Below are 13525 nucleotides of genomic sequence, written 5' to 3' on the forward strand. Positions count from 1 at the left end.
TGTGGACAGAAAGTGTACGTGGTGGAGGTAGATTCAAACATAGCTGGATCATTATCTTCAGAGGAATGGAGCATTAAGGCACACGAAAGATACTGAGCCCTTTGTCCTTGCAGAGACATGACAGGCTGAATGATGGGCTATGAAGTTCGCAAGAAGGAAACAAGGAGGTCAAAAAAAGCCACACCAAGAGATCATGAGAGACCAATTGTGTACTTACCACGCTGGATTCTCTCTCTGGGGAAAGGCGATGGGGTGTCAAACGAGCAACGACATCAGAGAACAAGTAGTGACAGATAAAGATGAACAAGGGAAAGGAGAAGCAATTAGTGTCCAAATTCTCAACAAACATTGGTTAAAAATTTCACCCCAACATTCCAATAATGCACAGCAAACCAGGATTCAAGTCACAAACTCTCACTAGATCTTGCCTAGGGTGGCTACTGTCCTGACCTCCATTAGTCCACCCTCAAGCCAAATGGATCACATTGACCCACTTGGATCATCCTTAACTATTGGCTCCCACAAAACGTCAAACCAAATGTTTCTATTCTATCAACTGCATCGATGCTCTGTCTCCTGGGCTTTTTCCCCAGTGCAATAAGGGAACTGCATTTATATAGCACCTTTCATCACCAATAGATGGCTCATAGCACTTTGCAGCCAATCCCCCACTTGTGTGCACTTGCGGTTGCAACACAGGAAACGTTGCAGCCAATTTATTCACAGCAAGCTCCCAGAGTTAGCAATGCAATAATCAGCTTATGTTTGTTCTGCGATGTTGATTGAGGGATAAATATTAGCAAGGGTACCAGAGAGGACAGCACTGCTTTTCTTTAAGACAGGGTCACAGGTCAATCCCACCCTCCATCAGAGCAGGGGTACAGGGCCTCAGTTTCAAGTCTTTTCGGAAAGGCTGCACCTCCAACAGTGCTGTGTTCCATCAGTACTGCACCAGGTTTGTGCTCTCAGGGCACACAGCAGGAACAGAACCCAGGACTCGGAGTCAGACCAGAGTCAGTTACTGGCTAAACTGCAAGATGCACAGCTGTCCTGGAGACTCTAACAGGAACTCTGCAGAGTTTGTAAACCTCTAACCTGGATGGTGATTAACTCCATCGGCACCAAAATACAAAAAAAAATCAAGCTCAGCTGCACCTGGAATTCAACACGAACTGGTTCAGTTGTTAGTTTCAAACCTGCCCACTGCTTCCACCACATTATATCCAATCAGCTGCTATCCCACTGAGTCAGACACTCCTGCAAGAGGCTTCGGTGAGGAAGGCAGCTTAAATACCCCTTTGGAGGGTAACAACGAATGGGCAATAAATACCTGTTTTTCCACAGTACCTCCATCCCAAGAGGGAACTGAAAATATGTAGAAATGCCTATGACTACAAAAGCAACAGGAGCTGAAGTAGACTATTCAGCCCCTTGATCTTCAATAAGATTGTGGCTGATCTGTGAAAGTATTAGATGGTTCCCTTTGTCACGACTTGTATTTCAAGGTTATAATTGTGATTTTATAGCACATTGTGCTTTGTGTTGGTCAGCTCTTTAGAGCAAAAAACACAATTAGTTTCATTTCCCATCCTATACTCTGCAACCCTGTCAATTTACCCTCTTTAAATCCTGTTGCATGCTTTTCCTGTTGAAATTTAAAGCATGCTGGGAATGGCAAGAAACAGAGCCCAAGGTGGTCAGTCACACATAGTGGGGAGGGGTCTTCGCCCAAAGAGAATGGCCAACTCTAAGATGGGGCTCAAACACCACTGACTCAGTTCTCCAATGGGATGTTTCCATCCAGTAAGGCCCCTTCACCTTTAAAAGAAAAGAAAAATTGACCATCGAGAACCCGCTCAATCCTCACCTCTGTGATCCAACTCGTGGTGGTTCTTCTCATCCTTCACTGACAGGTGAGCCTGGCTTCCCAGAGCGCTGGAAAGTGCCAGGAGCCCCGAGGTGCTGCCAGTAACTGGGGGAATCCCTGGTGGCTGCAGGCTGGAAGGATGGGGTGGCATTTGGACGGCGGGCGGGTGGGTGTGGGAGAGATGCTGGGCCTGGAGCTGCTGCTGCTGACGACAAAGTAAGGGCAGAATGTGTTGGAAGGAAACAGAGATGGAGAAGAGCAGTGAGGACAATTGAGGAAAGTGACAGAGCGAGAGCGAGAGCAGAGAGCGAGAGCAGAGAGAGGGGCAGACAGGGACGGAGAGAGGGACAGAGGGAAAAAATGGAAAAATCTCATGAGTAACATTTTTTGAATAAAACAGAAACAAAAATTTACAAAAAAAAAGAGCTTCCTGCTAAAGAGGAGCGAGAAAATTCTAGAAACAAAATGGTTAATTTAGCCCCAACTTGTACAAAAACAACAAAAATACTTCAGCCAGACAACAACGGAGCTTTAGCTTTTCATTTAAAACCCCCTCTCCCTCCAAGTGTTAGGGTATCATCCAAATGGAGCTCCGTTACTCTTCAGTGTCTTACTCACGAGATACAAGGCCGGGTGGGGGCGGCTAATTGTCTTGACCACCAGTGGCAGCAGCTATCTTATGGACAGCAATGGCCTTAGGATACAGGAGGAGCTGGTCTGACATACACTGATGTACTGAGGTCTTCCCCACTGTCTAGCTGCACAGGGCAGCACCCCATGAATACCAACCCCACGCCACTCCCCAGCCAAAATCTGGTAAATCAGCATGAACCCATGTAGTGTTCGTTAACGAATGGCTCTTTCCCCAAGTGCAGAGGTACCAACATTGCCATATCACAGAGATTTACTATGTCAAACTTTATTTACAGTGTATACATGTGCACACAAACAAAAACAAATAGTCCAGAAAACAGTGCAGCAAAAAACAAGGAAAATCACCCAAAACAGATACCATCAGTACAAACAGCCACATATAGCATCCAGCAGGACACAGCTCCGGTCAACACAAGCATTATTAGTCCACATTACTTTCAGCTCAAGGGCAAGCTTTATAGCGGTTGTGGCTCTACGATTATCATTCTCATCCTTGGCAGAACTTTCAATTGAAACCCCATGGCTGGCTTTGAACAAATCAAGGCATTCATAACACAGACATTCAGAAAGTAAAGATGTCAGTGTCCTCTCATCTTGGGGGAGTTGCTCTTTATCTTCATGCTTTTTTTCCCCCCATTCCACTGATGATCAACATACAATTCATTACAAACAGGGAACATTCTACGGAATAGGGCGACTGTGCATGGAGGCAGCTGGCATCTGAACTGTACAGAAGGGGGGAGGTGAACCAGAGGATCTCATTCTGACCACATTGTACTTTCTTTTGGGGAAAAAAAAATCAAAGTGATAGAGCACAGGAGGAGGCCATTCGATCCAACACACCTGTGGCAGCTTTGTCATGAGACATACCCAATTACTAAGATTTACCAGGCCATTGCTGGGAACGGAGGGTGAGAGTTATGAAATTCGGCTGGGACATTCTTCACTGGAGCAGAGGAGGTTGAAGGGTGATCTGATAAAGTTTTATAAAATCATGAAGGACATAGATAAGGTGAATGACAAAGGTCTTTTCCTTAAAGGTAGGGGAGTTCAAAACTAGGGAGCATATTTTTAAGGTGAGAGGAAAAAAAATTTCAAAACAGGACAACTTTTCTTCTTATTAAGAGTGGTTTGAGTGTGGAATGAACTTATTGAGGAAGTGGTGGATCCAGGTACAGTTACAGTGTTTAAAAGGCATTTGGATACATACATGGATGGGAAATATTTGGAGGAATATGCGCCAAACGCAGCCAGGTGGGAATAGTTTGGTTTGGGAACATAGTCAGGATGGACTGTAGTACCAACATGTCTGTTTCTGTGCTCTCTGGCTCTATCCCCCTAGCCCTACACACTTCTATCCTCACGGTCTGACCTGATATTGAGGACTCAGTAGCTCAGGTGCCTGAAAGCTTGCACTCCAGCTATTTCTCTGCTTCACTGGCCAATCCCCAGGACCCTCCAACCACAGTTGCCGTTTGGACACTTGTTGAGCCCTGGTACCCAGCCCTGCCTGGACGGAGGGCAGAAGCTGATTATAGGTGCCCGAGGCAGAATCAGAGCTGGGGATGGTCCTGTTCTGTACTCCCTGCTGAGCAGAGTGAAACACGCAATTAAATGTGGCCCAAGGAAGCAATGGGAAGGAGGTTAGGGATAGCAGCTGATGCCAGCACAGTTCCCATAAAAGCTCAGGCGCGCTGCCAGTTAGCATTAAGGTCACTACAACACCAGCAGAAGCAGCTAGGTCTGTGTGCACACACAACTGGCACAGAAGCAGAAGTTACAATGGGAGCATGTTTGAGGCACATTAACAGAAAAAAAAAAGAGAGATATAAACAGTTCCACTGGGAGGGACTAACCGTGAGAGGAGGGTAGATAGCATGGTGCTGCTGGGAAATGAAAAAAAATAGATTTTAGATGTTAAATTATAAAGACTCAATTCCCAATGTTTGCATCCCAGCGACCCCACTTCTTAAAACCAAAAACACAACAAGCCCTTAAAACAAAAATGACTTCATGCAAAAGCCGACACTCAGTTTGATCTTTTCATCTGAAGGAGAATGAGCAGTTTCACAGGATGTGGTGTAACATAGATCAAGGTGAGGCTGCAAAAGACAAGATATCACACCAACCCCTCATTCCATTCCCGTCATCATTCCACCTCCTTCCAAAGAAAGAGTCTTCCTTCCACCTCCAGCACACGTACTATCATAGGAACGAGATGTAGGCCACTCAGCCATTGAAAAGAAATCAGGGCTGATCAGGTGGTGGTCTCAACCCCACATTCCTGGCCATCTCTGGCACTCCGTAGCCCTCTGCTAATGAAGATGCTATCTACCTCCATCTTAAAATCCCTGCATCTAGATCTACAGTACTCTCTGGGAATACAGTTATAAAGACCCATGGCCTTCAAAAATAAAACTATTCCTTTCACCTCTGTGTTAAGAGGAAGATCCCAAAAGTTCAAACTCCAGCCTCTAGTCCCTTCAGCTCCCTCAGGACCTTGTGCACTTGCAGAAGGTCCACTTCTCTAAACTCCTGTGAATACACATCCAACTTTTCCTCTTAAGCAGTTTCGAAGGGAGAGATCCTGCAAGCTCCACTCTTATAGTTTCATAATAACCTAGCATTGATCACCTGCTTGAAACCACACTATGCATAGGGCCACACATTAAAGTATCCCAGTGCCCCGCCAGTGAGGCATTCCCTCACGCTAGCACCATTGGGTCTGCCTGAAACCAGGACTATGCTAGCTGCTGTTCTCACTGAGGGCAGATCAGCCCAGCCCACACAAGCCAAACTCCCATCTACTGACTCCATCTTTACTACTCACTGCCTCAAACAGGTAGCCAACATCAAAGAGCCCTCCCACCTAGTCTGCAATCTTGTCCAACCTCTTCTGTCAAGCAGTGGATGAAACACACATTCCTACAAATTCAAGAACAGCATCTTCCTCGCTGTTATTAGACTTAGACGTCTCAAATTTAAGCTTAATGTTGATCTCGCTCTTTGTGCGCCTTCTCTGCAGCTGTAACACTGTATTCCTCACTCTGTTCTACTACCCTAATGCACTTTGTACGGTTTCGCCTGCCTGTACTGCATGCAAAACAAAACTTTTCACTGTACCCAGGTACATGTGACAATCATAAATCAGATCAAATTCAGGTACCTCAAGAAACAGTGGGATTTGAACTTTAGGACATTTATCTAGATCGCTGGATGTAGGGTTACAGGGATAGGGCGGGGGGGTGGGTAGGTCTGGGTGAGATGCTCTTCAGAGAGCCAGCCTGGACCCGATGGGACAAATGGCCTGCTTCCGCACTGTGAGAGTTCTAGATACTGTATTTATACTTTAAAAGCAGAATCTTAAATCACAGATTGAGAGAATTCACTGTGAAAATGCTCACGCTGGTGAATTTGCACCAGCCGACTCCATAAATCAGAAATGGTCAAAATGTATAAACCACAGCATTGGTAAATAATAGACCCAGATCGAAAATCAGCCCACCACCCCCAAACTAAAACAAACCATTTAAACACTAACTGTTCAATTCAGGGACTCTGTCTTTGGGAGGGAGTCACAGCTCTCTTTTGCCAAGGGTGGGGGGTAGCTGACCAACAAAGAGGAGAGGGAGAGGGAGAGGGGGAGGGGGAAGGGAGTGGGGCAATGGTCCAAGGAGAAAGACAGGAAACTATGTATCATTCTCAGGAGTTCAATCTGCTCCGGATCATGGGTCTGTTTGAAAATGTGCACACACACACACACACACACACACACAGACAGAGAGAGCGCCAGTCTACAGACGCTTCGAGGAACCCCAAAGTTGATTAGCTAGGAAATGCTCACTGCACAAACTCACATTTAGCCAGTTACAGCAGTAGGGGCTGCTGACACCAGGGGAATTAGAAACCACCCCCGCCGCCCCCCACACCGAACATGTAACAGCAACCAACAAGTGACCCGAGAGCATGGGACATGGAGATGGAGCAAATACTCCTCCAAAACCTGGTCTGTGTGTCAGCTGAACTTTGGCACTAATTTTCTAGTGTAATCAAACATTCAGATGGCAACCCATTAGTGAGAGAGCTATCATGTGCTTGGTTTGTTTAGAGGTTAGAAGCTACAATTGACTTACTAAATGGCAGTGCATACCACACAGTTTGTGAATGAGAGGTGGACTTTGCTGTTGACTCCTCGGTCAGTTTGTTTGACCACAAAAAGCAACACGGCTGGGGTTCGATATTAACCTCACTTCCCAGGGCCGGGGCGGGGGGGGGGGGGGGGGGGGCGTGCGTTGCAAGCTAGCAAGCATTTAGGGAGGAGAAGAAGCCAGTGAGCTTGGCTTCAGCAACTGAGATTGGAAGCTGCTTATGTAAAAAAAAGTTGAAACAATCAGGCTGGGGTGGAGGAGGCAGAAATGACAGGAACACCAACATGATGTTCACTCACACATTTGCCATCCTGATTTGGAAAGATTCTCACCGTTCCTTCGCTGGCAATGGGTCAAAATTGTAACTGCTCAGGGAAGCAGCTCACCATCACATATTGCACATGCACTAAGAATGGGTGAGAGATGGCAAGCTAGCCAACAATACCCACATTCCAGCAATAAATAAAACCACATTGTGTGGAGGGCTGTTCTCACTTGAGACAAATCTGACAATCCTACCATCCATTAAACTGAGGCCATTCTGCCCTATGTCAGCTCTTTAATTCATCTCCCACAGTCCTGTAACAGTATCTATCCATAAGACGTACGGGCAGAAATTAGGCCATTCGGCCCATTTAGTCTGCTCTGCCATTCAATCACGGCTGATAAGTTCCTCAGCCCCATTCTCCCGCTTTCTCCCTGTAACTCTTGATGATAGACCATCAAGAACCTGTCTATCTTCAGTCTTAAATGTACTCAATGACCTGGCCTCCACAGCCTTCTGTGGCAGTGGATTCCATAGATTCGTCACTCTCTGGCTGAAGAAGTTTCTTCTTATCTCCAATCTAGTAGGTCTTCTCTTCGCCCTAAGGTTGTGCCCTAATTCCATTTGAGAAGTCACTCTCATGTCAGCTTCCACCATCCTTTCAGGGTGCACATTCCAGGCTTCGCCAACACACCGTGGCTAAAGCACTTCTCTTCTCCAACTCTGGTGCGTTTGTGAATGATCTTTAAAAACTGGTGTTCTCTTCTCCCACAGCCAACAGCCTATACAATCAGACCAGCCCTTCTAACCGGTCTCAGTCAATGCAGCATGTTCAAACAGTGTTGTGCTGCTCTCATTGCTCCTTCCCGCAGTTGGATGTTAACGGGAAGATGCAAGCTATTCATCCCCATCAGCTTGGGTCCACAATTCAACATCATGACTTTCAAAATCAGCCCCACTTTCTCGCTCACTCCCTCATTTCTCTCAATCCAATCCATCAATCTCATTCTACAACCTACTCAAAGACAGAGCAGCTGTCATCCTCCAAGAGGATTCCAAAGATTCCCAATCCTCAGTGACGACTCCACTCCCAAAAGGAGCACCCTCTTATCTGGAGACTGCAATCTCCCACCCTAACTCCAGGATGTCCAGGATAGACGGAAGCAACTTCTCAGCCCACACCCTGTCGCTCCCTCCATGAGGATCGGTTTCTTTCAGATCACATCACATCTTTTAAAACTCAAGGGTACCAGCCGACTCTGCTCATCCCAGGAAGCCAGCTAACAGACCTTCATTCAACTCCATCTCATGGCAAGTATCTCCTTTCATGGGTAAGGAGATCAAGATTAGAGGCAAGTGGTAGGCAGCTTGAATCTGCTGTGGTCTTACCCCTCAGCTATACAAACTTATCAAAGCAACTTGATAAGTAGATGCGGCAGATCTTACTGCCACCAGGGACTGTCAAACATGGGTTCACAGGCACTGAACAAGAGGTCAGCATAGCTGATCCAAAATGAGAACTTTTCTTCAATTGAAATTCTCGAAAAGAAAAAGTGCTACCCCAGAGAGTGCCCCATTGTTGAGTATCTTCCAGGCAGGAATCAACGGATTGCTAAAATCATTTTATGGGAACGTGTAGGGGGTCGATGAGGGGGAGTGCAATGGAGGTGGAAGGTCAACCATGATCCTGTTGAATGTTGGAGCAGGGCCGAACGGCCTATGCCAGCTGCCATCTGTTACATTCTCCTGTTGGGTCTGGAAGATGCAGTCATCATAACCACAAGGCACTGGTGGGAGCAGAGGTGTGGGAGGAGCAAAGGGATTTTTTTTGGTAAAAGACTGTGGTGATATTAGATAATTTTCTAAATCAACTCATGCAGAGATGTCATGACATACCTCTGGAGCGACTTGAACTCGGGCCTCCTGATTCAGAGGCAAGTGCACTACCACCGAGCCACCCTGTACTGTGGTGGTATCAACAAAAATTACTACAATTCAAAACACAAACAGTGTGAAAGGAAAAGTCATTACAGGAGATCAATTACTCTAATGTACCACTTCTCAAAAATTCAATGGTAAGCAATGGTTTCCTCAGCATTGACCCTTTAAAGTTACTGTGGCTAGTGGTTGTGTGTCAAAATGAAAGGTACATTTTAGAGCTACAGATCTTGGCCAAAAAACTTTAAAGCAGGTACACTTTAATATTTAATAGACATTTGGAGAGGTACATGAATAGAAAAGGTTTGGAAAGATATGGGCCAAGTGCAGGCAGGTAAGACTAGTTTAGTTTGGTCAGCATGGACAGGTTGGACCGAAGGGTCTGTGTCTGTAGAATCAAACAGCATGGAAAGAGGCAGCACTCAGGTCTGGAGCAGCGCCTTGGTCACACATTGCTGCATTTGTTCATTGTCCAACACACAGATTGCAACGTCTGCACTTCCTTTTGCCTGAGGTTTGCTGGCAGTTCTCAGCCTCTGAATCTCTCTCACCAGCCTCTTTAACTCTCACTTTTTGAAAAAAGGAGACAGCATTTTGTTTTAACCCCTACCCTCCCCAACAGCCACTCGGATCAGAAACACACTGCAAGCCCCTGACAGCAGCCAGGTTTAGATCGCACAAACAGAAATTGCTGGGAAAACTCAGCAGGTCCTGGCAGCATCTGTGGAGAGAAAGCAGAGATAACATTCTGAAGAATGGTCACTGGACCAGTCATCAACTCTGACTTCTCGCCACAGATGTGGCCAGACCCACCTCGTTTTCTCCCAGCAATTTCAGTTTTTGTTTCTGACTTCCAGCAGCTACAGTGCTTTTAGTTTTGGTTATGTTTATCCGAATTTTGATGCTCTGTATGAGGACGGCAAACTGGTTACAGAAACGTCTGATTACAGAGAATCAACCATAGCCTGGACTACCCGCCCTCCAGAAATTAAAAGCTGCTGGAGTTTGGTTGGGTTGGGGAGGTGGAAAATGAAATCTCCAAAGGCACTTTATAATTTTCAGTCTTCTGATTAAAACAAAACTCCATCCAAGTCAAACTCCATCCAGGCAGGGTCCATTCACTTTCACCAGTTCTGAAGGAAGGGTCACCGGACCCGAAGTGTTAACTCTGTTCTTCCTTCAGACGTTGCCAGACCTGCTGAGCTTTTCCAGCAACTTTGTTTTTGTCCCTAATTTACAGTGTCCACAGTTCTTTCAGTTTCCATTCACTTTCCAATTGACTGTGGAAAACAAGGGTGGAGGTGGTAGGTGACCAAAGGCAGGGGAGGCTCAGGTAGGATCTTGTAGTAGACACTGCTGCAACAGTCCCCTCACTACTTCATTGGAAAGGGGTCAACCCCCAGGACACACTCATCCTGCACCCAGCTCACTCTGGGCGCCATCTAGAAATGACCACCTCAAACAACCACAGCATGGAACCAGCTCAGGATACCTCCTGCTGCTGGCACGAAGGGAGGTTGGTTTGGGGAGGACAGGCAAATGAACATTCAATCTTCAAATATGAACTTTTCAATGGCCAGTGGATTCACATAAAACTGAATATCACTGTCAGATCCCTGTCTGCCCAAACCATTCCCACTGCTGTTCCCCCACAACCCAAACAAATGAGAGATCTTCTGCTACAAAACATAATGGAGGCTAAAACATTGGCTGTTTTCGCAAAGGAGTTAGATATGGCTTTTAGGGCCAGAGAGATCAAAGGGTGTAAGGAGAAAGTGGAAGGGGGAACCAAGTTGGATGAGCAGCCATGATCATATTGAATGGTGGAGGACACTCAGTTGGGTGAATGGCCTACCTCTGATCATCCCACCCCACCCCTCTGTGTTTCAATGTTAGGAGAAAAACAATAAACCCTCTAAAATAAGAGAGAATTACAGATGCTGGAAATCTTAAACAAAAACAAATTGCCGGAGAAACTCAGCAGGTCTGGCAGCATCTCAGGAGAGAGAAGTAGTGTTAATGTTTCGAGTCTGGTATTGATTCCTCTTCTGAACTCCAAAGCAGTAGTGTGAGGTTTTTGTAAAATGTCAGAACCTCAGTGAACCTGTGCACAGCAAGATGATAATCAGCTTTCTTTTAATAGAGTCGAGGGGTAACTATTAGCCAGGACACCAGGGATAAATTCATTTGCTCTTCTTTGATATTGCGCCTCAAAATCTTTTATGTATCCACATACAGAAGAATCTTTGTTTAATGCCTCCAACACAGCTCCTCCAACAGGGCAGCAGCAGCACTGAGACTTTCAGGCTGGACTTCTCTGCTAGTCTGTTTGCTGAGAGTATAATACACAACCTTCTGAAGAGAGGGGAACACCCTGAGTAGTACCTGATCCCACATGTTCACCTCCACCAGAACACAAATTGAGTCACCTTCGGCAGGAGCAGTCAGTCAGTTTTAGACTCGGGCTGACATCGGGTGACTATCATAGTTTGGAGCTGCCTTTTATACATCACTGAAATGCAGAGGGGACTCTGTCTAGACTTTGGAATGGTTTCAACAAAAACTGCAAAGGCTGACAGGGTTAAACAGAAGGCAGTGTTTCAGACAGGAAGTGTGGAAAATTAAAACAGCAACAGAATTCCTACTTTTTTGATAAGTGAGCCAATGGTGTGCCCCTCTCTATTCTACTGGCTCTGGTTTGGGTAGCAAGCTAACTTTGAGATTTAGTGTCAAGCTAAAAGTCAAGGGCCACAACGGGAAACAGGTCTTCATTTGGAGGCTGTGGAAGTTATTAAATCTTGTCCCACCCCCAACGTGAGATGCCGAGGCCAGGGTCTGCTGAAAATTTCAAACGTACATCAGAATTTGCTGAACAGGAACACATTTTTTTTAAAAAAGGTAAGAGTTGGGGAATCAAAACGAGGGGAGTTAAGATCAGCCACAACTGAACTGAAAGGCAGTAGAGGTGCGAGGGACTGACTAGCCTGTTCTCACAGGCCCTGGAAGGTACAAGGAGAGGAGGTTTGCTAACACAACAAACTGATCGCCTTGGATGGGCAGAGACAAAGTATAGGAAGGTGAAGGTCCTGCAGTAACCGGGGGAACAGAGAGAGAGAAAAAACACAATCATAGCCTTTGACTGGGGCCTCAGTTAGGTCAGCATGCATCAATGAGCATCGTTGTGAAGTGACCCATGATGAGAGAGTGCAAATTCATGCCAGTTTATTCTGCTGGAAAATTATGCTGTGAATTTTGCTGGTTGAAGATTAAATTTGAGGGGGGGAAGTAAAACACTGAGGACAACTTGTCCAGACTGTTTATGCCTGCACTGGTGTTACATATCAGCCAGGAGCCTTTATTTGTTAACAAGGTCCAGAAACAAAAGACAATCCTTCACACAGTAGCATCTCACTGAGACAGGAGGCAGTGCCTGGCCTTGTAGAACAGAGATGCAAAATTACTGACCCAGACACAAATAGGTCAGAGCTTTTCAAACACACACACACACACACACAACAAAATGCTTTTTTTAAATAATAAAGACTACATTCAAAAAGCAACGCCTTACATAAATGATAAATGCCTACATAAAAACCTCCCAGTTCTGAATATTTTCCATCTTCACTGCCAAAGACTGAGAGGATCGTTTATGTTATAACTTACTAATCACAACTAGGAACAGACAGTTAGAGCAGACTATTCCAAAGACCAAGCTGTTTACATACTTTATCAGGAAGGAGGAGATACTGACAAAATAAACTGTTGAAGAGGAGTGGAGATAAGGGATTTCAGAAGGTAACACTCTGACTCAAACTCACAAGCGAAGGCTGTGAAGCAAAATTAAACCCTTGCTCCCCCTCTTTCCCCAAAGATGATGGGCAGCCGACACGTCTCGCAACTATGGGGAGACTAATCATCGGAAGCGAAAGAATATTAGTCAGAAGCAGTAAATCACAAAAGCAAGATTATGTTTCTAACAACAAAATGTGCTTCAATCCAAGAATTCACAGGAGGAAAGTTAAACAAGGGGGCATCCCAATCATCCTGCTCATACAGTCATTGGCAGTACTAAGCACATCCGAAGCAGTAAAATAACTGGATTGGCCGGTCATTAATGTAAAAACCACCAGTGGCCTTTTGTTGGGGGCAGTGGAAAGGGGACAGAGACCTGTTACCCGACATCCCCTGCTCCTTCTCTCCAACCCCTCCCCCTAAAGTCTTGGTCCTTTTGGGAGAGACAATTAAAAAAGACTCCATGCCTGAATGACGCAGCAGTGTTTGAGAGAGTGCGTGGCGACAAGCACAGAACTACAGTAGCGGTACTCCCTGATCGCCCATAATTCCACCATTGCGACAGTTCAACAGGCTAGCTGATTGAATGGCTGGCTGCTTGTATTCAGCCAGATTCAAGGAAGCAATTACCTCAAAAATGGGGGTCACAGGCCTAACTCATTTGCTTTAATTGAATTCCAATATCTGCCTCCAGCTGCTGTGACCCACCTCCTGGCCTCTCAACTCCCACACACAAAAAAAAGGAGGCAGCTAATGACACTGTGGCCTCTTTATTCTGAAGCCTCCTATACATCTTGCCGTTGCTGAAAAAAAGAGAAAAACTTTTATCAAGCATCAAGAACACTCCAAGGAGGAGGCCAT

The 13525-nt window shown here is 45.8% G+C and overlaps 1 protein-coding gene across 12 annotated transcripts in view; it reads right to left on the reverse strand.

Moving 5' to 3' along the window:
- tle3a (TLE family member 3, transcriptional corepressor a) overlaps positions 1–13525 on the reverse strand; it is an 84043-nt gene that overhangs the window by 38067 nt on the left and 32451 nt on the right. For 6 of the 12 annotated variants that reach the window (XM_059639324.1, XM_059639323.1, XM_048562732.2 and 3 more), the window contains 2 exons: positions 1868–2069; positions 218–234 (listed from right to left, as the gene is read on the reverse strand). In XM_059639324.1, the coding sequence (XP_059495307.1) occupies positions 218–234; positions 1868–2069 (219 nt within the window). Of the gene's footprint in view, positions 1–217; positions 235–1867; positions 2070–4377; positions 4408–13525 lie in introns of all 12 variants that reach the window. The other 6 variants (XM_059639321.1, XM_048562729.2, XM_048562727.2 and 3 more) reach the window with 2 other exon arrangements.

This window comes from Stegostoma tigrinum, chromosome 33, assembly GCF_030684315.1.
Source record: "Stegostoma tigrinum isolate sSteTig4 chromosome 33, sSteTig4.hap1, whole genome shotgun sequence".
NCBI classification, from domain to species: domain Eukaryota; kingdom Metazoa; phylum Chordata; class Chondrichthyes; order Orectolobiformes; family Stegostomatidae; genus Stegostoma; species Stegostoma tigrinum.